The following is a 24,933-nucleotide window of genomic DNA, read 5'->3' on the forward strand; positions in this document are numbered from 1 at the left end:
TTGTGATCTCTCTCTGTGTGTCAAATAAATAAATAAAATCTTAAAAAAAAAAAGAATGAACTTGGGCAACCACCTAACACCGCATATGAAAATCAACTAAGAATGGATCAAAGGCATAAAGACAAGAAATGAAACTATTATAAAACTCTTAGAAAAAGCATAGGCTCAAATCTCTGTGACCTCGGATCGGGCAATGGTTTCTTAGATGTAACACCAAAAAGCACAGTAACAAAAGAACAAATAAATTGGATATCATCAAAATTGAAGACTGCGTTCAGAGGATATCCTAAAGAAAAACTGAGAAGACAACTCACAGAATGAGAAAATGTTTTAAAATTACATATCTGATAAGGGACTTGCATTTAGACTACATAAAGAATTCCTGCAACTCATAACAATAAGACAAGTATCCCAGTTAAAAAAGGGGCACCTGGGTGGCTCAGTGGGTTAAAGCCTCTGCCTCTGGCTCAGGTCATGATCTCAGGATCCTGGCATTGAGCCTGCTTCCTCCTCTCTCTCTCTGCCTGCCTCTCTGCCTACTTGTGATCTCTGTCAAATAAATAAATAAAATCTTTTTAAAAAATAAAATAAAATATTAATTAAATAAAATCTTTTTTAAAAAATGGGCAAAAGACTTGAATAGACCTCCATAGACAAGGCCAGTAATAAAGCACGTCGAAAGATGCGCTTGGCATCGTTAGCCATCAGGGAAATGAAAATCAAAAAGCACAATGAGATACTACTTCACACTCAACTAGGATGGCTATAATTTTAAGAAGACAGATAATGAGTGTTGGCGAAGATGTGGAGAAATGGAAACCTTCGTTCGTTGCTGGTGCACATGTGCAATGGTGCAGCCACTTTGGAAAGAAGTGTGGCGGTTCTAAAAAATGTTCACCACAGAGTGACCGTTACCCTATGATACTGACAAATGGATAAATAAAATGTATTCTATACAAGGGAATAAGGAATAAAGTACTGTCATGTGCTCCCTAATGGATAAATCTAGAAAAGATTATGCTAAGTGAAAGAAGCCAGGCAGAAAAGGCTGCCTACTGTATGATCCCATTTATACAACATGTCAGAACAGACAACTCCGTAGAGACACTAGACTAGTGGTTGTTTCGGGCTTGGGGTGGAGGGGGAACAGAGAGGGGCTGCTAATGGGGATGGGGTTTCTTTTCGGGTGTTGGAATGTTCTAAAACTGACTACTGGTGCTTGCGCCATCCTAAAAACCATTGAATGGTACACTTTAAATGGGTGAATTTTACATGAGTTATATCCTAATTTATATCATTAGGTTGTCTCTTAATACGTTATGTCACACACACACACACACACACACACACACACACACACACACACCCTGACTTGCAAGCTTCCTGTTTGCTCCCATTCCAGCTTTGACCTGGAGACTGTCACTCTGCCCATCCCCACCAGCCCCACCTCGGTCGCAAGCTGCCCACCCTCAGTCACCTACTGTTGCTAACCCTACACGCGTGTACACACACACACGCTCACACACACACACACTGGTGCTTTCCCACCCTGCAGCACCTTGCACAGTCCTGTGCTCCCCTAGGGGAGTGTGTCTGGGACTCCAGAACCCTTCCTTGGGACACCTCCAAGCGCCCAGGGCTGGTGAAGTCTCTGGCTGGGCCTGGGCAGCAGCACCCTGTAAAAAGGCTGTGTGCCTCTCCTTGATTTGGGGTCTAAAACCAACGAAGCCTCCACCGGTGACCCCTGGAGTCAGCCCTTGGCCCTCACTCTTTCCTGCTGGCTGCCTAAAGATTTGAGTCGGGGAGGGCGTCAGTTTAAAGGAAGGAAAAGAAAGTTGCCCCAAAGGACTAGGTGGAGGGTGTAGGGAGAGGAGGTGGGTAGAAGATGGAGCAGGTGCTGGGGGCTGGAAGGGAACCTCTTCAGGGCCTCTCCAAGAGCCCCCCTTCACCCACCAGTCTTCATAAGCACAGACACTCAGTACGCTTCCAGAGGCTTTATTCGGGAGTCAGGGACTGCTTCCCTTCCCTGGTCCTTGCCTGCCCCCCCACCCCCGCTGCCTCCATGTAGAACCCCATTCAGTTGGAGCTTGTCCTTCTGCCCCTCATAACCCCCCTCCCCAGCTACACCAGCAAGTAGGGGGAGGGGGCACTCAGGGAGAACCAGCTACCTGCAGAGGCAGAGTCCCAAGCCTGGTAGGCAGGGATCTCCCCTGAATCCCCACCCACCCAGGGAATGAGATGGGAGGGGCAGGAGGGGTCTGGGCCAGGTGGCCAGCCTCGTGCCCCCACAGTGTGTCTGCAGACGAGGCACAGGCCCTGCAGCCTTGCCCATCCAGAGGGCCTTCAGCCAAGAAGCATCTTCGGTGGAGAGGCAGGGTGGTGGGGAGACGATGGGGAGGACAGCTGACCTCTTCAGCCTGGGAAGGCAGGAGGTACTTCTGGGAACAGCCCCAGACTCCGATGGCTTAAGGAAGAAGCCAGGGGATGAGGAGGGATCAAGGGGTTTCAGGGAAGCACTGAGATCTTCTGTTCCTGGAAGAGCAGAACCACGGCCACAGGACTACTGGAGATTGAGCACAGGTGGCCGCAGGAACACTGCCCAGAACAATCTGCAGCTAGCTGAGGCCTGGACCTCCACAGAGGCAGAGGCACTCCTGGGGCAGTGTCAGGAGTGGGCATTACAGAGTCCTCCTGAGGGGACGAGGTCACTGGCCTGGAGTCTGGCCAGAAGCTGGGGTCAAGGGGGGGCTCCTGGGCCACAGAGCAGGACCTGCCCAGGAAACTGTGGCCTCTTACTTGGAGAAGAGATGATCCAGAATGGGCATGAGGCCAGGGTCTCCCCACCAGCCCTTGCCTTTGAGTGGTGACTCCTTCAGAAGATTCCAGCCAGCACCAGGGAAGGCAGCAGCAGCAGTCCCAGAAGGGGGCCACCGATGTGACCAGAGCCCGAGTTCAGCCCTGAATTGACACTAGGCTCTGCACCTGTAGGGAGGGAGAGGCTTTGTCTCAGCATGGACACAGTTCTGCCTGACCTCCCACCTTCCCTGCCAGGCGTGCAAGTGGGGGCCCAGCAGCCAGGGAGGAAGCTCTTATTCAGTGGGTACAACCCACAACACTGATGCTGGGGGCAGGATGATGACCTTCTGGCGACCAGGAGAGAAGGTGGGACGACACTACATGCCTTACCAGGCAAAGATGACTGCAGAGCCAGGGTGCGCCCACCTAGAGCCTTAGCACTGGCAGAGGCATTGGGGGACTTGAAGGAAGTGTGTCCCATGTGGTCCAGTGTGGCTGGCAGCTCTCTTGTCTTGTCCTGGCCTGGAAAAACTGAGGCCAAGACCTCACTGGAAGAAGGCAACTCGGCCTCAGCCTTGCCCACCTTCTGGGAGTGGGGCAGTGGCTCCCGTGTCCCTGTCAAGAACATCTTGGGGTGCAGAGAACTGTCTGGGCTCTTGGAGGGCACTATTGTCCTGCTGGCCTCTTTGTCTGCCAATTTGAATATGGGATCATGGGTCGATTTGGGGAAGGTAGCTGGCCCCTCATCCAGGGAGAACAGGCTGTGAGTTGCCAAGGAGGAAGGGACCTCAGTTGTTAAGGAAGGTGAGGCCTCTGTTGCCATGGAGAGGGAATCTTCCGTTGCTAAGGAAGATGGGGCCTCTGTTCCTGCAGCAGGTAGAGCCGTGGTTGCCAGGGGGCCTGAGACCTCTGTTACCAAGGAGGATGGAGTTTCCGTTGCCAGGTAAGAAGGGACACTGCTTTTCCTAGAGCCTGAAGCTTGGGTTGCCTGGGAAGCTGGGGCCTCGGTTACCGGGTGAGGCAAATCCTGAGCCTCTTCTGGGTCTGTGATGGGTTCTGACAAGAAACAAGGCCCTGCCTTAGTGCTACAGCGGAACTCCACCTCTCTCACCCCACCACAGTCAAGGCGAGGCGACCAAATGTCCTGCGATGACAAGCAAACACACATCCCCTCCAGCGACTATATCCTTCATTGGTAATATTATTTTATTATAACGTTGTTATTTTATTGTAGCATTAAAACAATGTCTTCTCTATCCACCTCCTTGTTCAAATCTTCCTCTCGGCACTCACACAACCACTTTTTCAGGGGACTCTCCAGCTAGATGCCTGTGCCTATCAAGTCCACCGCTTCCCTTGCTTGTTCCCTTTAAGGACACTTGGCCACGCCCACCACTAGCCCCCCCCCACCCCGGGGGAGCCCTATCCTCTGGCCACGCCCACCTCGCCCGCCTCTTGAGGGCCTCTGTCCTCTACCCTCTGCTCCGAGGGTTGAAATCCGGTCACTTTAAATGACTGGGCGCCAAAGTGACTGCGCAAGGAAGGCGAAGTGGGCTTGGGAACTCGGAGAGAGTGGGCCCACAAAGGGTCCCCGAGGGATAAGTCTCGCCAGCCCTTCCCTTCCCCCCCTTCTCCCTTCCTCGCCCCAGCCGGTGCACCGGCTTCGGGAGTCCTTGGAGGCTCTAAGTCCCTTGCAGCCCCTTCCTACTCCTCCCCACCCCACCCCCAACTCACCACAGAGGGAGTTCTCGCAGCGGTAGCCAGAAGGACATAGAGAGCACGGAGTCCCTTCCTGGTAGGGTCTCTTTCCTTTCACGTTCCCCCTGCGGGAGGCGAGGATGATGCTGAGGGCGGGGCAGTTCCTACAGACCCCAGTCCCGATCCCTCCTACACATACCTATGTCGGAAGTACCCCTGTGTCTTGCTCCCAACTAGCTTGCCGGGCGGATGAGAGCAGATTCCCATCGATTCCCTCACAGCTCCCCCAAGAGTATGGGGTTCAGGCCCCAGATTAGCCCCCTCCCACATTCTTAGACTGCCCAGCTCAACCCTCCACTTGGCTGTGCCCATCCTCTACCCGCAGGGCTCCCTGGGCACTCACGGGGGCTCATAGTTGCAAACCAGCAACTGGATATTGATCTCCTCAACACCCTGGAGCTTCTCACAGAAGTGGGAGCCACAGCCAATCCTCTCCGTCTTGGCCCAGACCACCTGAAGAAGGGCAAACCCGACAGTTTAGCCTGGGTGGGACACCAGTCTTGTATGGGTGGGGAGGGGAGGATCCCTACAACCTGTCAGATCCAAGTCTCTGAGGACACAGAGCTTCAGGCACACACTATTTCACCAGGCTTTTCTCTGAAAAAAATTCCCTTTGTATATACCCTCATGAATTCCTCCTGCGAATCTTTTTTTTTTTTTTTACAACTTCCTGTGCATTTTAAACAAGGGGTATATCTAAAGGAATGAATCTCAAAGGAGAGAATCTTAGATATCAGCAACAAACAAAATCCAAGGAAGAGAACAGAAGGAACCATTTTGAACATAGAACTTCCTCCCGCTTCACAAATGAGCAGGGGTCTGCTCTGCTGTTTCTAAGTCTGGGTCTCCTACCTACTAGAATGAATTCTGTCTTAAGTATAAAATTTAAAAATCAAAACAGCCTTTGTGCACCACCATGGACTGATACCAGCAGACTCTCCTTGCTATTTCTAGCCGGGTCTGCTCAGGAGTCACTCAAACGGAGGCAAGTTTTTGTTGTGAGATCTGGCTCCAGCAACTAATTCTGCATACATCCCCCAGACTGTTTTTTTTTTTTTCCCCTGCTTAAGTTAGCTGAGGATACACCACTGTTGAGCATGCCAGGCGCTGACAGTAATCTTTGCAGGAGGACGTGTGTGTGTGTGTGTGTGTGTGTGTGTGTGTGTGTTTGGGGGGTGGCAGGGTGTGTGAGAGGTGGGAGGGTATGGAGGGGTGGGGACAGGGAAGGGCTGCTGGGCCCTCACAACTTCTTCATCTGGATGGATGATGTCAAGATTTCCTTCCCCAAAGATTGGCACTAAAAATACCACTCAAAAGAAGCACTGGAAAGTGGAATTGGTGGATATGGGTGGGAAGAAGGTTGATCTTCCTTTTTCTTTTTTTAAAAAATTGTTCTGTTATTGTTTGAACAATAAGCATTGGGTGGAGAAGAACAAGAATTCAATAACACTACTGTTAATTCCCCTACACGTATACACACCCCTACAGCACCCGCACCCAGAATCTCTTATCTGGAAACTCCAACTTTCAAAGTGCAGTGAGAACCCTGACATAAGCAAGAAGTGACTTCGAGGGGCAGAGAATGATCTCGAAGGCTCCCTGAAACCTTCACTGGGTGACGATTTGCTCTTATTTTACACATGGCTTTTAAAAGCAGAAGAAAATTTAAACACACATAATTGTCTATTTGCCATATCGGTCCCTGGCAGGTTAGAAGCAGACACCACGAGAAATGACGGAAGAGGGACAGTGAGAAGCCAGAAGTGGGGGGCAGTTACCGTGGGGCACAGTCCTGCTTGAGGCCGGAGGACAGGACCGCTTAGAGGTCGGTCAGTATTGCCTAGCACAATAATCATCCACGACACTGGCTCTGCGACACCTAACTCAGGCCCCTTCAGTAGGATGACGCCCAGAGAGGCCATCTAGATTTTCAAACGATTGTGTTTCTTCCAGAGTCACCTGAAAACCGTTTAGGCAGTTTGAGAAGCAGGCTTCGTCGGAGGCCTGGACAACACAGGAGCTCCTGTCAAAACTTCTACGAAGGGTCTCGGGGGCTTAGAGTGGGGGCTGCCTGATCTTGGAGCGGGGGGAAGGGAGAGGCAGCCCCTGTCCCACCCCGCCCACCCACGGCTCGTGCGGCCCCGCCCACTCGTTGTGTAGCCCGGCCCACCCGGCGGGTACGCACCTGCGTGTAGTGGCCGCACATCTGGCCCTGGTCGCAGGTGGCCGCGCTGAGGTTGTAGTGCTCGCGCTCGTGGTGCCACTCCTCCATGGCCAGCGGCACGTCCATGCCCTCTTCCGTGATGGCGAACAGGTTCTCGCCGCGCCGCCCGCGCTCCTTGTTGTGGCCCCACACGCACTGCTGCGCGTAGTCCTTGGCGAAGGCAGCCAGCTCCTCGTCCCACCTCTGCGGGACAAGTCGGAGAGGTGAGCAACGCCTGACCTCGGGCTCAGTGGAGACAGTGGGGGTGGGTGGGAGAGGGAGGTGGGAATGCCCCCGACTCTGGGGATTAAAGAAGAAGCTTAAAGGTGTCCTGGAGGCCTTTGGAGGCCGGAGACCCTCCCTTCCTGCTGGATAACTCTTGGCCATGATCAGGAACAGGCCTATGCTCCTGGTGGGCTTCTGCGGGGATGCTGGGAGGGTTCCACCCCAGGCCATGGAGTTGGCTAAACCTGGGACCATTTACCGGCTGTGTGATTTTAGACAGATTGCCTAACCTTTCTGAACTCTCATGGGGCTTCGTGAAGAATAAATTAGATGATGTTTGTGACAGTGTTATCATTAATTAATATCAATATCCCTCTATATGAAAGGAGGGCAGCTGTGCCCTGCCTACCTCCCAGGGCCACCTGACTGCTCTAAAGACCACAGAATTTCCAATGAGATGTTCAAGGGCTGCATTATTTATCCTGCTATCCTCCACTCCCTTACCCACACACACCATAAATATGACTTGAGGGGGCCAGCATTCCCCTCTCAGGTCCCACTCTCCCTTTGGGGTCACCCAGCCTCCACGGCTTTACCATTTCCAGGCTTCCCTCCCAGGTGCTCTCAACTCTTGTCAGCTAAAAAACCCTTTCCCCAAAAAGATTGTGTCTCCACGTGACCCTCACCGAGAGGCCTATTTTCAGAGCCGTGGTGTCTCAAGGAGCTGTCAATTCCCAAAGGCAGTGTTCTCCAGGGGGGACCTCAAGTGAGGCAGCAGGAGGGAGCATGTTAGGGTAAGGGACCTTTGAGGTTCTGTGTGTCCCTGGCTGGGAGGACAGGCCCAGTGTGGGTGGGAAGAAGGATTAACAAAGGATTGACAAGAAAGGCCTGGATCCCATTAAGCTCTATCCTTGGCTTCTCCTAGAGAAATGGATGGCCTGGCAACAACTCTTGCTCCACCCTCTGGCGGCCCAGCCAGCTGTGGGAGCCAGACAGCCTCCAGAGCACCAGGAGCCTGGGTGACCGTGAGAGGAAGGGATAGTGTGGCTCCTCACCCACACACGGTTCTCGGGAACAGCTGCCTGGGAGTGCGGATGGGAACATCGGGCTGGGACCGCCCCACTTTGTGACGGCAGTGAATCTCTTTCCCTCCCTGGGTGTTTTGTCCCTGTTCCCTGCAGTTTGCTTAGACTCTGGTAGTAAGCGGGTTTGGGGAGTGGGAATGCAGCAGGCTGTGGGGGACTAGGATTGGGGGGTCCTGGATGACCTGCAGGGCTCCAGACTGAACCGTGAGCTCCTTTGGGGTAAGACAGTGATGTGGTCCCAGTGTCTGGCACAGTGCTGGCGCATAGCAGGTGCTCAGTAGACATTTGTCTGCTGTTGATGACTGAGACAGAATCTGCTTTAAGCAGTCTCCCTACAGAGCCTGGCTGGGATTCCTATTCCGACTGGATGCATGGAGTCCCACCAGCAGAGTCATTTCTGTGGGTCTCAAGGCTTCTCAAGTCTTCCAGAAACCACAGGGATTTTTGAGAGTCACGGCACCCACCCACACTGGCCACATGGTCACCATCTGAAAACAAGTTCATTCATTCACTCACTCATTCAGCAGTCCGGGGCAATGTGCTAGCCTGGAGCTAAGAGAAAGGACTGAGAAGCCCAAGTTCACATTGCCATAAACTGCTGATTGGGTCACGATGTGGTCAATGACAGATTTGCAATGGGTGGTGTAGAGGCACTGAGGAGGGCCATTTAGCCCAACCTGAGGGCAGAGAAGGAGGCACCAAGCTAATGTAATGGTGGCATTAGTCAAGTGGAGGGAACAGAAGGCACAGCATGAGCAAAGGCACAGAAGTGAGAGACAGTGTTTTGGCTGGGGAAGGACAAGCTGTTGAGGTTATGGATGGAGAATCTGAGCAGGAGAGGAGGCTGGAGGCATCAGCAGGGGCCAGACACATAGAGAGAGCCTTCTCAGAAGCTGGAGCTTTATCCTGAGGCTGTCAGGAGCCAGTGGGAGCCATTGAAGAGTGTTGAGCAAGGTCAAGCCTGTGTATTGGATTGTTCATTTTGGGCAGTGGAGGCCAGAGGCTGAGGAAGCAGGTAGAGGCTCTTCTAGGAGTCCTTGGGAGAAATAATGAAAGTTGTATCTAGGGACAAGGATGGGGGAGTAGGATTCAAGGAAAATGGAACCTTCTGGAAGGTAAAGATGGTGACGATTAGATGTGATAGCTAAGGGAGAGAAAAGAGTTCATGATAACTGCCACCGGCCTTACCCTGGATCCATCCCCTCTTTTGTTAATCAAATACTGTGTAATACTTACTGCATGCCACACACTGTTCTAAATGCTTTCTACATATTCACTCATTTAGCCCTCACAACCTACAAGGGACTTACTATATTGTCATCATCTTCAATTTACAGATGAGGAAGCTGAGGCACAGAGAGGTTAAGTAATATAGCAAAGGACACGCAGCTAATAAATGGTAGAATCAAGATTTGAACGAAGCCACCTGGCCCCACAGTTTCTGTATTTACCACTCCTGAGGTTGAGGCTGAGGCTTGTTCATATTTGTCCCAGTGTCCCAGTCTGTCCCCTCCTCCCATCACTTCCCACCGGACCGCAGCATAACCCCTGAGTATCCAAACTGCTTCCCAGAATGTCACCTCACCACCAGGGTCCACCTCTGTCCCCAAAGCAGCTCCTGGGTGGGTAACCCCAGCCTCAGCCAACAAGACTGAAGGGCATCAGGGACCTACAAATGGGGAAACTGAGGCTCAGCACTGTGTTCCAGGCCTCAGTCAGGGAGCTATTGGCAGAGCTGGTACCAGCATCCAGTGCTCCGGGTCTGTTGTCCGCAGTTCCTGGTTGCCAGGCAACAGGGCTTGAATGGTGGTGCTGAGTGCATTTCTAGAGGCATTCCTTGATCTTTCTGTCTGACCCTCAGGGCAGGGATTGCCAGTCACAAGTGCTAGATCAGGAAATGGAAGCCTTCGAAGGTAAAAGGAACCACCCGGAGTCACTTGGCCAGATTGAGCAGAACTACTGGAACTCCAATCCTGGACCCTCAGGCGCGCTGCTGTATTCCCCTAGGTGTGACCTTGCTCTGGGGCACTAGCTATGGGATCCCTGGACCTTGTTCCTGAGCCTCCCAGGGCACCCGAGGGTCACCGGAGAGGATGGGCTGGCTCAGCCCTCTGGGAGAGCAGGAAGGAGGTAAATTTCTGATTCTCTCTCTCTCTTTTTTTCAAAGATTCTATTTTTTTAAAAAAGATTTTATTTATTTATTTGACAGAGAGAGATCACAAGTAGACAGAGAGGCAGGCAGAGAGAGAGGGAGAAGCAGGCTTCCCACTGAGCAGAGAGCTCGATGCGGGACTCGATCCCAGGACTCTAGGATCATGACCTGAGCTGAAGGCAGACGCTCAATGACTGAGCCACCCAGGCGCCCCTCAAAGATTCTATTTATTTGAGAGAGCAAGAGAGACTGGGAGAGAGAGAGAGAGAGAGAGAGAGAGAAGGAGCGAGAGCGTTTGAGCGGCATGAGGGGGAGAGGGAGAAGCAGGCTCCCCACTGAGCAGGGAGCCTGATGTGGGGCTGGATTCCAGGACTCTGGGATCATGACCTGAGCCAAAGGCAGTCACTTAACCAACTGAGCCACCCAGGCGCCCTTTCTCTCTTTTCATCTTGAGCCTAAACATCCCATCCTAACCCTACTGTCAAATAACTCTCCCTCTCGACAGAGGTAACCACCACCCCAAATCTGGCTTCCATCACCTGTAAGCATGGCCCTGTATCTTTACTACATTTGCATGTGTCCCCACAAGTATGCAGTAGTAGTTTTTACCTGTTTTTAAACCTTATATAAATGTGCCCTCCTATACATATATTTCTTGAGATTTCATCCCCGGACCCCATCAATGTTCTATCTGGGAGATTCAGTTCTTGTTGCCATATAGTTTATGTAGCTCTAATGGTGACCCATTTTACAGATGCAGAACTGACGGTCCTTACTAGGTTAAGGGACCCACCCCAAATCGCAGGTCTTGTCGTATGACTGAGACAGAATGGCAGCTGTGTAATGCTGAGCCTTCTCTGCTTCTGATTCCTGTTCTCTCCCACCTCCTTATACATCCTTCCTACCCTCATGCCAGGACCTCCTACTCCCCTTGTTTCCTCTCCTCATTGCCTTGGAAGGCATCTGAAAGACCATCTTCACCAAGGTATTAGGAATTTCCTATGTCCCCCCTATGAGGTGCATCAGCATTTTAGGAAGTGCTGGGGAAGGGACCATTGAGTGGGAAGCTGGGGACTCCCAGGCCTGGCTCTACCAGCTGTGGGACTTGGAGGGAGCAGTAAGTCCCTCTGAGCCTCAGTTTCCTGATCTGTAGAATGGGACTGCTTCTGGGAACCTGTGAATTACATAATGTCTCTGTCACTGATCAGAGAGGTGAGTCTTGGAGATAGCTTCAGCTTGGGGGTGGGAGGAATTGGGGGACCCAGCCCAGCACCCCGTCAGTCCCGGCAGGTGAGTGGCCCCTGGCCACCACACTCACCATATGCAGCATGTCCGCAGCAGGTGGAGACACCTGGGCCCGGTAGAGGTTGTGCAGCTCCACCAATGCGCGCTTCTCATCATCACTGAGGGCGCCGGTGGGACTCACGGTGGCGGCCAGCAGCAGCAGCAGCAGTGGACTGCAGGAGCCGTGCATAGTGGCCAGTCCTCCCAGCCTCTCCCAGCCAGGGGTCTGGCAGCTGGATTTAAAGTCCTTCCCACACAAGCACCACCCTGGCTGGAGACGGCGGGGAGGGGCTGTCTGCAGGCCTGGCCCGGCTCACACAGCGTCTCCAGGAGGGCTGGGTGCTTGGGTCCTGACCAGAGCTGAGTCCACTCCCAGCATTTATCTCCTCTCAGAGTCTTTGGCAAAAGCCTCCTTTCTCTTGGTAACAGGGGCTCAGGCCCAGTGCTGTGTGTGTTCCCCAGTCCCTCCTGAGTTGTGGACAGGTCCTCAGGGGCAAAATAGAGTAACCCAGGTCACACCCACTAGATGCTGTGGACAAGTATGAGGACAGAAACCATGTGGACCCTACTCCTGAGGATTGAGCAGGTTGAAGGAGCTGGAGTTGGCTTATGGAAGGATGGGGGAAGACAGGATGTATTTGCTAAAAAAGATGGGCCAACCAAAACCTGAATCCTGGTTCTGCTCCTTTGCTGACTGGGTTTTTGCCAGTTTTCTTAATCAGATCAGTGGAGTAATAGTACCTACCTCACAGGGGTGGAAGGAGGATTAAATGAGGTCAAATGCATGTAAGGTGCCCAGGACGGTACTTGCCACTCAGAAACAGTAGACAACAACTACCCACAGGGCATGGCCTTGGCCAGCTCCCAGTCCCAGGGGATGAAGGACTCCTGCCCACAGGAGAAGAGACCTCAGTGTTTCCCACTCTAGTTGTATCCTGGAATAGGGCTTTTCACTATGGATAAAATGTTAGCTTCTGCATACCCTTTGTGAATGTATTGGCTTGAGGTGCTCTTTTGGAAGTGGGACGCTGGGATCTTTCCTGCTCTGAATATCTAGGAAATAGAATGTATCTGTTTTAGAAATCAAGAGAGAACAGAAAAGCAGAGGAATGACTGAGCTGATGTGGCAGGAGTTCTGAGGGGAGTGTATTAGAAGGGAAGTAGGCCCAGGGGCAAGCACTTCCTCTGTAATGATCATGAAGGGCAGGAACCAAGTTCCTGGCCTTCATGAGGCAGGAAATTGAAACCAGTACTCTTGGGGCACCTGGGTGGCTCAGTCAGTTAAGCAACCGCGTTCAGCTTGGGTCATAATCCCAGGGTCCTGGATCCAGCCCCAGTCGGTCTCCCTGCTTGGTGGGGAGTCTGTTTCTCCCTCTACCTCCCCCTCTCCACTTGCCCTGCTTGTGCTCTCACTCTGTTTTAAATGCTTGCTTTCTCTCTCTCAAATAAAGAAATAAAATCTTAAAAAGGGAAGGGAAGGGAGGGAAGGGAAGGGAAAGGAAGGGAAGGGAAGGGAAGGGAAGGGAAGGGAAGGGAAGGGAAGGGAAGGGAAGGGGCGAAGCCAGTACTCTTGGTTTAGCTGGGATCCTTAGAGCTGAGCTCTCAGTGAACAGGGACCTAGAAAAAGCCTACTCACTGGCTTTGAAAGTGGCAGGAAAGCTTGTTTCTGCTCAGATCTCCGGGTAAAAACAAAAGCAAAACCAAAAACAACTTGGATCATACACAACACACACACACATACCTGTTAGAACTAACAATGAATAGCTCAAAAAGGAAATTAAGGGAACAACCCCATTTACAATAGCAATAAAAAGAATAAAATACTTAGGAGTAAACTTAACCAAGGAGGCAACAGACTTGCACATTTAAAACTATAAAACATTGGCAAAATAAATTAAAGAAGATACAAATAAATGAAAAGACATCTCATCTTCATGGATTAGAAGTCTTAATACTACTGAAAGCAATCTACAGGGTCAGTGCAATCCTTATCAAAATCCCAATGATGTATTTGCAGAAATAGAAAAATCCATCCCAAAAAATCATATGGAATCTTGAAGGACTCCAAACAATCTTGAGAAAGAGAAACAAAGTTGGAGGTCTCACATTTCCTGATTTTAAAACTTACTTCAAAGCTACAGCAATCAAAATAGTGTGGTATTGACATAAAAACAGTCATAGCCCAATGGAATACACTAGAGATCCCAGTAATAAACTCTTGATATATGATCAAATGATTTTTGACAAGGGTGTCAAGACCATTTAAAGGGGAAAGGGCAGTCTTTTCAACAAACTGTGCTGGGGAAACTGGATAGCCACATGCAAAAGAAAGAAATTGGACCTTTACTTTGCACTTTATACAAATATCAACACGAAATGAATCAGAACGCTATGTATAAGAGCTAAAACTACAAAACAAGAGAAGAAAACATAAGGGAAAAACTTCGTGATATTGGATTTGGAAAGGATTTTTTTAGGTGTGACACTAAAATAAAGGCAACAACAGAAAATATAGACAGATTTCATCTCAAAGGATGAAATCAATGGAGTGAAAAGGGAACCCATGGAATAGGAGAAAATATTATCAAATTATTTATCTGATAAGGGATTAATGTATACAAAGGACTCCTACAATTCAAGAATAAAACAACCTAAACAATCTGATTTAAAAATGGACAAAGGACAAAGGACATTTCTCCAAAGAAGATATACGAGTCAGTGAAAAGCATGTGAAAAGTCACCAGTCATTAGGGAAATGCAAATCAAAACCACAATAAGAGGGACGCCTGGGTGGCTCAGTTGGTTGAACTCTGAAGACATTCTGCTAAGTGAAATAAGCCAGACACAAAAAATACAAATATTGTATTATTCCACTTATATGAGGGACACAGAGGAGTCAGATTCATAGAGACAGAAAGTAGAATGGTAGTTTCCAGGGGCTGGAGGAGAGGGAGATGAAGAGTCATTTTTTAATGGGTACAGTTTCAGTTTGGGAAGATGAAAAAGTTCTGGAAACAGATGTGGTGATGCTTCACAACAATGTGAATGTAGTTAATGCCACTGAAATCTATGCATAAAAATGGGTAAGATAGTAAATTTTATGGTGTGCATTTTTTTACCACAGACAAACCTTGGGAATTTTTTTTTTTTAAAGATTTTATTTATTTGAGAGAGAATGCTCATAGGCAGGGGAGGGGCAGAGGGAGAGGGTGAAACAGGCTCCCCACTGATCAGGTAGCCTGATGCAGGGCTCGATCCCAGGACCCCAGGATCATGACCTGAGCCAAAGGCAGATGCTTAACCAACTGAGCCATCTAGGCTCCCAAAACTTGGGAATTCTTACATTGGTCTGGAGTGGGATGGATATTGAGTAGTGGTGGTGGTGATGGTGGGAGTAGTCTCAGGAGAAATAAGGTAAAATGATGTCTGGAGGGAACTTTCATGACCCAGGCCACTTGGGCCATCCACGAGGGAAACAGCCCCCAGCTTAAGCGCACAATCAGAAATTATAAAACACGTGAGGAGCGGAGTTCCTGTGAGCAGCAGCTTACAACACAAGTGGGAGGATTTGTGTCTCCCAGCTTTGAGAAAATAGAACAATCTGGAAGACTTTCAAATAATTATATTAATGATGAAGGAAATAAATAGGTAGCTTGAAAAGGAAGCAGGGAGATTTAGGAGGTAGAGTGGAGCTTGGTAGGGAGAGAATTTGAAAAGTTCAGGAAAATGGGTTAGTCGGCGGCAAAGAGGAGACCCTTCGGGGTAAAGTCCAAGCAGAGGAGAGAAGGGTAGGAACGACCAGATCCCAGCACGGCCCAGCCTGCAGGGGCTGCTTTCCCAGCGTGATTAGCTGATGAGCTGCGAGGTAGATATATTTCTCTAAGGACAGGAGAAGGTGGCAAGTGCCTGACAGCAGCTTGGGCTTGAGAGAGAAAGAAGGAAACTTAGAAGAAAATTTCCTAGGGAGTGAAGTGCTGAGACCCAGCCTGGAAGGGGCAGGACAGAGGTGGGAAGGACAAGGTTCTCACTTGCCTCCTGGGCAGCAGCAGGCAGGGTGCTCAGGCTGCCCTGTGTGGCCACCCCCGAGACCTCTGCCTGGCCCCTCGATGGCAGGAAGAACAGCTTTGTAGGCTCATGACACTGGGCAGCCTTCACTTGCTCCTCATTCATTCTATCAGCAAAGATTCCCAGAGCTGCTGGGCTGTGCCAGGCACTGAGCTGGGTAAGGTAGAGCAGGTCCCCACTGCCATGGAGGAGGAGACCTGCCAGGAAACATGGGTAGCGTTGTGGAGAAGAGGGTGGGGCTCTCTAGCTAGTTGGCCTTGGGCAAACTATTTCCCTGCTTGCTTGCTTTCTTAATCTGTAAATTGGGCTTAGAACAGAACCCACCCCATAGGATGGTTGGGACATTAAATGAATTAATACACAGGTAGGTCTTGGAATAGTATCTGGCACCTTCTAAGTGCTCACTGAGTTAGTCAGTATGAATGTATTCATTACTACTACTACTACTACTACTACTACTACTACTATTACTACAAGTGGGAGAATTAACAGGGCCTCAAGTTGTAGCAGAGGAAAAAAAAAAAAAAAAAAACCAACAACTACAGCAGCTTTGCTCACCTCTTCCCCTGGGCAGCTGGAAGAGCAGGACACATGTAACTCTGAGGCGCTGGGTGAATTGGGGGTGGGGGTGGGGGTGTGGAGAAGGAGGAGCCCGGTTTCCCTGAGAGGGAAGGGTGAGTTGGGGACAAAGACTTGGGAGGTTGACCATAGCTAGTGGTTGACCACGGAGGTGCCTGGGGGGACAAGGGCGTGCTGCCAGAAAGGCCCACTCTGCACGTGCACATTCCCGAGAGGTTTTCAGAGCCCTTGCCACGTGGGTGAGCTCATTGACTCCTCATGTGACAGCTCTGAGGTGGGTCTCATCACCACCACACACTAGGGAACGTGCTCAGAGAGGTTCTGTCCCTGGTGTTGGGGGCAGGTGGGGCAAGAGCCCAGGACCTGCCACTAGGGGGAGCAGGAGAGCGGGAAAGTGGGAGGTGGTGGGCCTACAGCCCAGGGAGAGAGAAGGGGTGGGGGGTGGGGTGGGAGGTAAAGTTAGGGGAAGGGGAGAGGGAAGGAGTGGGAGGGAGAGGTGACAAAATGAGGCGCACTGAGGGCTGGCTGTGGTTTACATCAACTGTGTTTTTAATCTATAAACCAGCATTGGAAAAAAAATAAACGAGCATTGGGAGGAAATAAATATTTTAAAATTTAATAATATAAAGTTATAATTTTGAAACAAATTTATATAAATATATATTTATTGTTATTATTGTTATTATTATGGAGTTATTATCAATACATATTTTAAATCAAGTTTCATTTCAAACAGCAGTATATCTCCACCACAAAATAATTAAGCCAAAGAAGGGAAAACATTCCACCTCTAGTATTTTCTTATCTCTGAGCAGGTGCTCCTCCAAGTGTGGTCTGTGGCCTGGTGCCATTGTGCCAGATGTTCATTACTGCCAGATGTTTGTTACTGCCCCTCGGCACAGCAGGTGCAGAAAACCTTGAGAAACTCCTGCAGGAACCCCGCGTAGTTGTTCTGCATCTGTGGAATCTGTGATTTACAAATCGGTGCTTGTCTTTTGCAAATCAGCTTTTCATTTCATTTTCCTAATACTTAACTTTTTAACTTTTTATTTTGAAATAATCATAGACTCCCAGAAAGCTACAAAAATAACACAGCATTCCACAACTCTTTTGCCGAGTTTCCCCTTACGGTGACATCTTCTGTAACCGTGGCCCGATATCAAAATCCGGAAACTGATGTTAGTTCCGTACTCGTACTGTTAACTGGATGACGGACTAGCCATGTATGTGTGTGTGCGTGCAGGTGTCCGTGTGTGTCCTTCTGTGCAATTTGCTCTCAGATCCTGTAGGCCTCACAATAACCAAGACGCAGAACTTAAAACAGGTCTCTGCTGCTACCCCTAAAAGTCTTGTACGCCACCCCTACACTGTCCCTGGCAACCATGACTTTGTTTTCCATACCTAAAGTTTTATCATTTTAAGAAGTCACATAAATGGGGGCATCTGGGGGCCTCAGTTTGTTAAGCATCTGCCCTCACCTCAGGTCATGGTCCTAGAGTCCCCAGATTGAGCCCTGCATTGGGCTCCCTGCTTGGTGGGAAGCCTGCTTCTCCCTCTTCATCCCTCATGCTCTCTTCTCTCACTCTCAAATAAATAAAAGAAAAATCTTTAAAAGGGGGAGGGAATTCATGTAAATGGAATCACATAGCATGTAGTCTTTTGAGACTGGCTTTTTCACTGAGCCTAAGTGTCCTGGAGATCCAGCCACGTTGTGACAGGTGTCACCATCTCCCTCCTTCCTGTGGCCGAGCACTAGTCCATGGAGATGCACCCCGTTTGTTTAACCCTTTCACTGGCCGAGAGGCCTTCGAGTGGCTTCCGTGTCTCATTTACTAGGATGAAGCTGCTATGAGCATCTCGTGCAGATTTTTGTGTGCATCTGAATTTCCGTTTCTCTGAGAGATACACGCAAGACCGTGATCGCTGAGATGTATGGTAAGTACATATTTAGTTTTATAAGAACCTTCAGACTCTTCTCCAACTAGTTCTAGTTCTTCACGTCCTAGTTAGCATTCGTGGTTGACTCTATTTTGTATTCCAGCCACTGTTGTGGGTTGAATTATGCGTGGCCCCCTCAAAGGTATGTTCAACTCCTAACCTCCGGTACCTGTGACTGTGAGCTTGGGTGGGAATAAGGTCTTCGAGGATGCAGTCAAATTAAGAAGTCATCTGGGATTAGGGTGTGCCCAAAATCTAGTGACTGGTGTGCTTCCAAGAAGGCCGTGGGAAGGCACAGACACACAGGGAAGGAGGCCATGTGACAACAGGCAGGGAGACACAGCCTCAAGCCAAGGAACGGGAGGATTGCTAGCAGCCACAGGAGGCTGGAAAAGCCAGGAAGAATTCTTCCCTCGCCTTCACAGGGAGCTGGGCCCTGCCAGCACTTTGATCTCAGTCCTCTAGATTCCAAAACTGTGAGAGAATACATTTCTGTTGTTTGAAGCCACCCAGTTTGTGGTAATTTGCTATGCAGCCCCAGGAACCTGCTGCAGCACCCCCCTTTCTTAAAAGATGTTATTTATTTGAGCCAGAGAGAGAAAGAAAGCACAAGCAGGGGGAGAGGCAGGGGAGAGGGAGAAGCGGGATCCCTGCTGAGCAGGGACCCCAATGCAGGGCTCGAACTCAGGGTCCTGGGATCGTGACCTGAGCCAAAGGCAGATGCCTAACTGACTGAACCACCCAGTGCCCCTTGCTGCAGCCCTTCTGATAGGTGCGTAGTGAGGCCTCATGAGGTTTTCATTTGCATTTCCCAGTAGAGAAGGGGAGTGAGCATGATTTTATGTGCTTACATGCCATCCTCTTTGGTGAAGGGTCTGTTAGTGTCTAATGCCCATTTCTCGTTGGATTGTTTTGGTGTTTTTCTACTGTTGAATTTTGAGTTTTTATTAGTTTATTTTTCAAGGTTAATTTATTTATTTGAGAGAGAGATCAAGAGACAGTCCTAAGCAGACTCTGCACTGACAAGGAGCTCAATCCCATGATCCTGAAATCACAACCGGAGCTGAAACCAAGAGTCGGACACTCAACCCATTGTGCCACCCACACCCCCCTTGAGAGTTTTTATTTTATTTTTATTTATTTTTAAAAAGATTTTATTTATTTAAGAGGGAGAGAATGAGAGAGAGAGAGAGAGAGAGAGAGAGAGAGAGAGAGAGAGAGCATGAGGGGGAAGGACAGAGGGAGAAGCAGACTTCCCGCCTAGCAGGGAACCTGAATCGGGACTCGATCCTAGGACTCCAGGATCATGACCTGAGCCAAAGGCAGTTGCCCAGCTGACTGAGCCACTCAGGCACCACCTCCCCGCACCCGCCTTGAGAGTTTTTAAAAAGACCAGTCCTTTGATTGATGTGTGTTTGTCACTTATTTTTACCGTATTTTACCAAACTGTTGGTTTGTGATGGATGGAAATGTTATAAAAACAAACCAGTCCTTGGCCTCTGATAGTTTCAGAAGTACAGTCCTAGTATGTTTCTCTCCTTTCCTTTTTTTTTTTTTTTTTTAAGATTTTACTTATTTGAGAGAGAGCACAAGGCAGGTTTGGTCAGAGGGAGCGGCAGACTTCGTGCTGAGTGGACACGATCCTGGGACTCAATGCTGGGACCCTGGGATCATGACCTGAGCTGAAGGCAGTCACTTAACCAACTGAGCCACCCAGGTGCCTCTCCCTCTTCTTTCCTTAATGCAACAGTAGCGCCCGTACCTTGTTGGCTCTTGACATTTGTCCCCCAGATAGTTTGTTGTAAATAATTTCTCCAACTTGCTTCATATCTTTCTAACCACCACTCATAGTGTTTGCCCCGTATGCCAGAGAAGGGCTGTGTATAGCTTCCTTCGCCAGTCCCCAAGGTCAGACATCAGCCTATTAACCCCTGGGAGACGTAGGGACAAGGGTGACTCACTGGCCTTTGGGCACAAGGCCTTTGGGCCTTTTCTTGTATTTTGAATGTTATCTTTTAGTTCCCATTCTCACCATTGTAACTCAGCTCAGTTCTTTTATTAGGGTTCCGGTGTCAGAGTCAGGCTAGCCTGGCACTTTTTTTGGGTAGATTTATTTATTTGACACAGAGAGAGAGGGAGCACAAGCAGGGGGAGCAGCAGGCAGAGGGAGAAGCAGACTCCTCTCTGAGCAGGGAGCCTCATGTGGGACTCAATTCCAGGACCCTGAGATCATGACCTGAGCTGAAGGCAGACCCTTAACTGATTGAGCCACCCAGGCGCCCAGATTGGCACATTTGTTCTTTGCATAGAAACAAAAGGCCACTGGTGCTGAATGACAACACCCGTCCCCACCCCATCCCAGCCACTCGATGGTACAGTGACAGTGAAACTTTACTTTCATTCCATCACAGTGAATCCAAAGTAGGAGGAGCAGATGGTGAGAAAAACAGAGATCCTTTTAAAAGACAGGCAAGGGTCTCAGAGAGCATCAGAGAACGATATCCAAGGGTGGGAGCCAGTCTGCTCAAAATATTTGAAGGCGGCAGTCCTGAATTAGGGGGTCACAGAGAAGAAAATGCCAGGCCTCCTTCCATCATACCCATTCGATTTGTGCTTCTTTCCCTGTCCCCCAGGCCACCAGCTCACGTGGAAAGTGGAGTCCTGGATTTTCAGACCCATGGGTTGGGCAGCTGCGAACACGCTCCCCCCTCAACTCCCCCTTTGTTCTGAATCAAAGTATTGCCTCTCTTCTGGTTTCCTTCATCTTGTTTCTTACTCTCTTCAGCCCAGAGTAGGGCATGCGAGATCTGCAGCTTGTCATGGACCACTTGGGCAGTCCACCCGAATCCCTCCACACCCCCTCTGCCCAACGTTGTTGGGGAGTGAACGGGTGGGGATGGGCTCCCCCAGGGCTTGTCACTACTCTCCTTATGGGGCTTCTGTGGTGGTGGTGGGGTTGCTCAGGAGACTGGAAGCCTCTCTTATTCCCCTGCCCCTACAGCACCTGGCACTTTCCCAATTTGTGGAGTAGCTCCCTGCCTTTACTTCCCCTTACCCCCAAATCCTGGGCCCCAACACCTCCTTCCTGTCACTCCTGCCTCAAACTAAGTGATACTTGTTTTTGGGAACCTTACCAGCCCCTTAGAGTTATTCTTTTCTGAAGGAGTTTCAAGACCCCTCTCTTCAGTCTTTTCAAGATGGTGGGGTGTGTGTGGGATGTCCCCAGGGAAGGGAGCCACCATGGAAGGGCCACCTGGCTCCTGGGAGCTGGCAGGCCTGAGTTCCTGAGGGCACGTCCCTCACTCACCTGGAAACCACCATACATGCACCTCCAGGCCACTCTGGGAAGCCCACCTTCTCTGGGCGATGAGATACCTCTGTGCTTCAGGGTCCCCTTTTCAAGACAGGGCCCAGGTCTTTGTCCTTGGGGGAATTCTTCAAGCCCAGCCAAGACAGGGCAGAATGTAAACTGGGGCTGGGCAGATTTTTTCTAATAGTAAGCAGAAGCTATTTAATTTGGTTTAGGTGTTTTTCAGTTAAAAAAGAAAAAGACATTTGAATGATTGAACTCAGTTAAAAATAAGCATAGTGGGCTCAAAACTTGCCTCTGTAGATAGGACCAATATATTAAAGATAATATGCGCCCACCTCTGGTGATCACGAAGGAGAAAGGGGAGGAGGGAGTCACACAGAGGGAGACCCAGGGAGAGGACAGGGAGGCAGACAGAGCACCAGAGGAAGACAGAAAGAGCAGGTCAAGGGGGTTCAGAGGCAGAAGCAGTCGGACCCATCCAGGTGCTAAACCTGTCATTCACCAGGTGTGGCAGAGTCATTGACCCCCAGACTTCATATGTGTAAAATGAGATCCTAACACCTGACTCCAGCATTGCTGGGGTGATTAAATAAAAACAAAGACCAAACACTTAGCGCTTGTCAAATGGTAACTGTTTTAACAGATGGAAAGAGGCAAGAAGTTCCAGGTGCCTCAGCAGGGGCTGAATGGGATCTACTAATCTGGTCAGGGGTCTCATGGCTCTAGGACGTATTATCCCAAAGAGGAGGGTCTGGCTGCCTAGCTGACACCAAATATTAACCAGGTCCCAGCTCTTCGAAGCCACACAGAGGCTCCCTCTCCCCCGACAGACCAAACTCAGCCAATGACTAAAGCGTGCAGGCCGGAGCCCGTGGCTTCCCGGGGCTGGGCGCCTGGTCCAGACCTCCCCTGGGCTGCTGGCTTCCCTGCGCAAATTCCTGACAGGGCACAGCTGTCCCAGGCCTCAATGGGACTCTAATGGTACATTAGTGGCCCTTTTTGATGAGGCTGACCTTGCTGTCCCTGTGTCTTCAATCACCTAGGACCTGTCAATTCAGGATGACTCCATCCCAGTTCTCTGCTGAAATTTCACAAGCCCCTTCACGACTACGCGTGCACGTTTGGCTTCAAACTTCCCCGGTTCTGGAGAGACACAGCTCGGGGAAACATTCCCCGTGTTCTAAGGAAAACTCCCTTTTTCCACTCTTTGGCTTGGTTGTATCTCTGAGCTTCACAACCACCAAGAAGGGAACCCAATTTGGGGTAACAAATTTTGACGACCCAGAGAGGCCTAACCCTTTGGGGGTCCTCTAGCTCTCAACAGCTGAGAGGGTGGGCAGCTCACCCAGGTAATGCCGTCTCTGTTGCTGGGGAAGCTTCGGGAAAGGGCACAGAAGGATCCCTCTCAGCCCCTGATTGGTTGGGTCCTTATACCTCGACACAATGAATGGACTCAGCGGCGGCTCTGATCATCTTAATCAGAGAGTCCCTTCGGAGAGGTGAATGGCAGTTACACCACAAACCAGCTCGAGGGCTCTGCTCCCATCTCAAGGGGGGGCGAAGGAAGCACTCAGAGTCTGCGCAGTTCATCTGGTCTGGTGAGATTGGCTCAGAAAGTCTGAAGGATTTGTCAGGGAGCAGGAATTCCTGTCCCCTATCCAGGGGCCTTGTAGGTGGATGAAGAATCAAGTTGACAGGAGACAGAATCACAGAGGGAAAAATTGAATTTAATAGGATACATACGGGGAATCCACACAGACACAGAAATTTCCAAGACAGCAAAGCAAAATAAGGTCAATATGTCATCCTGAACTAAGGAGAAAGGGGTAGGGGTCTGGGACTTCAAAGGAAAGGGATGTCATTCACAGGGCAACAAGAGATGTTTGGTAAGTTAGATGTTTGCCCTGGGATGCAGATGGGTCACTCAGAGAAAATTTATCTCTGGTAATAACCCTTATTCTGGGAAAGACCCCCAATATAGATTCTTCTATGTAATTAAAGGAGGGGCAAAGGTTTCTTTTGAGCCCGTAGAATCTCAGTTGCCTTCAGCTCAAAATAAACTTCATGCCAGAATGGCTCATCTTGGGGCAGCCTGCCCTTAACCCCCAGATTGTAAACTTCCCCGTCTTCCTGTGTCCTGAGGCTGATGAAGGAGGCCTGATCATCGAAGGCCTCAGTGAGATAGATCACAGGTTCTGGGAAGTATTTGTAGAGAGGCACCAGTGTGGTAAACCTGAACAACCTGAGAATACACTTTTACATGATCTACTGGAGGGATGCCTGGGTCGCTCAGTTGGTTAAGTATCTCCCTTCAGCTCAGGTCCTGATCTCAGGGTCCTGGGATTGAGCCCTGCTTCAGGCTCCTTGCTCAGCAGGGAGCCTGATTCTCCCTCTGCCTGCCACTCCCCCTGCTTGTGCTCTCTTTCTCTCTTCTGACAAATAAATAAAATCTTTTAAAAAGGGGGGGGGGTTGGGGTATTTTTTTTTTGTTTTTTTTGTTTTGTTTTGTTTTGTTTTTTAATTATCCACTAGAGGTTCAGTCAATTGAGCATCTGCCTTCGGCTCAGGTCATGATCCCAGCATCCTGGGATCGAGCCCCGTGTCGGGCTCCCTGCTCAGAGGGGAGCTGTCTTCTCCCTCTCCTTCTCCCCGTCCCTGGCTTGTGCTCTCTCTCATTCACTATCTCTCTCAAATAAGTAAATAAAATGTTAAAAAATAAATTATCAGTTGGAAGAGCTTACTTACTAGCTTTCTGGAGAAGGAAATTTTTAGTGGGCTCAGAGCAGCCGAATCTGTGTCTCCACTAACCCTTATTATAGACCTCTTGGCAGTTGGAGACAAATCCTTTACAGAAATCCAAGGATAAGGGGATCCAAACATCGATCCTGCCAGACAGCCTGTTAGAGGGCCTCCTGAGTCATTGCAAGCTTTTTGGGTATACCCCAATGACAAAGAAAACTTGTTTTCTTTTGTAATCCGGCCTGGCCTCTGTAGGAGGCCAGGAGAAGTGGCCAGAAAACAGCTTGTTAAATTATAATAGCATATTTCAATTAGACCAATTTTGTAAGAAGGAAGAGAAGTGGGATGAGATCCCTCGTGAACAATGCTTTATGGCCTTCCACCAGAATAAGTCATTGCAGAAGATGTGGATTTAAGTCTATCCAACTATCTAACCCAAAGGTAAGACCATGCTCTTTTGGAGGGACCCCTGAAGACCTCTTAGACGTCCCTTTGCCCTAAAGATCCCAAATAGCTCCCCAGCCCTCAGCCCCATCTGCAACTCTGTCCCCTCCAGATCCTGAGTCTTTGTCTGATCTGCTCTATTTCTTTTCCTACCCCATCTAAACTGCCTCCACCTTACTCAAACCAGGGAGAGTAATGGCAGACCATCTGAGCTCAGCCCTGCCACCACCAGGAGTGGTGGCTCTTATCAGAAAAACTCTTGCCCTCTGACACAGGTCCCAGATGGGGAAGGCAATTTGAGCACTGTGCAAGTCCTTCTCCCTCTCAGACCTGTACAGCCGGAGACCGGATA

The 24,933-nt window shown here is 49.8% G+C and overlaps 1 protein-coding gene across 5 annotated transcripts; it reads right to left on the reverse strand.

Annotated features, from left to right (window-relative positions):
- Positions 1-1,979: 1,979 nt before the first annotated feature.
- Positions 1,980-11,762, reverse strand: PI16 (peptidase inhibitor 16). Of its 5 annotated transcripts, none has more exons than XM_047734622.1 (7): positions 11,538-11,745; positions 6,740-6,961; positions 4,898-5,007; positions 4,531-4,619; positions 3,187-3,852; positions 2,855-2,982; positions 1,980-2,438 (listed from the first exon to the last, which is right to left on the reverse strand). In XM_047734622.1, exons 1-6 carry the CDS (start codon positions 11,691-11,693, stop codon positions 2,873-2,875), a joined length of 1,353 nt encoding a protein of 450 aa, XP_047590578.1. In that variant the 5' UTR covers positions 11,694-11,745; the 3' UTR covers positions 1,980-2,438; positions 2,855-2,872. The 5 variants fall into 5 exon arrangements, with proteins under 5 accessions (XP_047590578.1, XP_047590576.1, XP_047590577.1 ...); XM_047734620.1 differs by having other exon boundaries at positions 1,980-2,532; XM_047734621.1 differs by having other exon boundaries at positions 1,980-2,417; positions 11,538-11,742.
- Positions 11,763-24,933: the final 13,171 nt, after the last annotated feature.

Source organism: Lutra lutra, chromosome 6 (genome assembly GCF_902655055.1).
Source record: "Lutra lutra chromosome 6, mLutLut1.2, whole genome shotgun sequence".
NCBI lineage: Eukaryota > Metazoa > Chordata > Mammalia > Carnivora > Mustelidae > Lutra > Lutra lutra.

Excerpts from the sequence above, each read along its gene's own strand:
- PI16 (XM_047734622.1), bottom strand. The coding sequence starts at position 11,693 with ATGCACGGCTCCTGCAGTCCACTGCTGCTGCTGCTGCTGGCCGCCACC. Across the intron at positions 5,008-6,739 it reads TGTGCGGCCACTACACGCAG|GTGGTCTGGGCCAAGACGGA; the intron begins GTGCGTACCCGC and ends GCCCTTCTTCAG. Across the intron at positions 3,853-4,530 it reads CTGCGAGAACTCCCTCTGTG|AACCCATCACAGACCCAGAA; the intron begins GTGAGTTGGGGG and ends GTTTCTTGTCAG.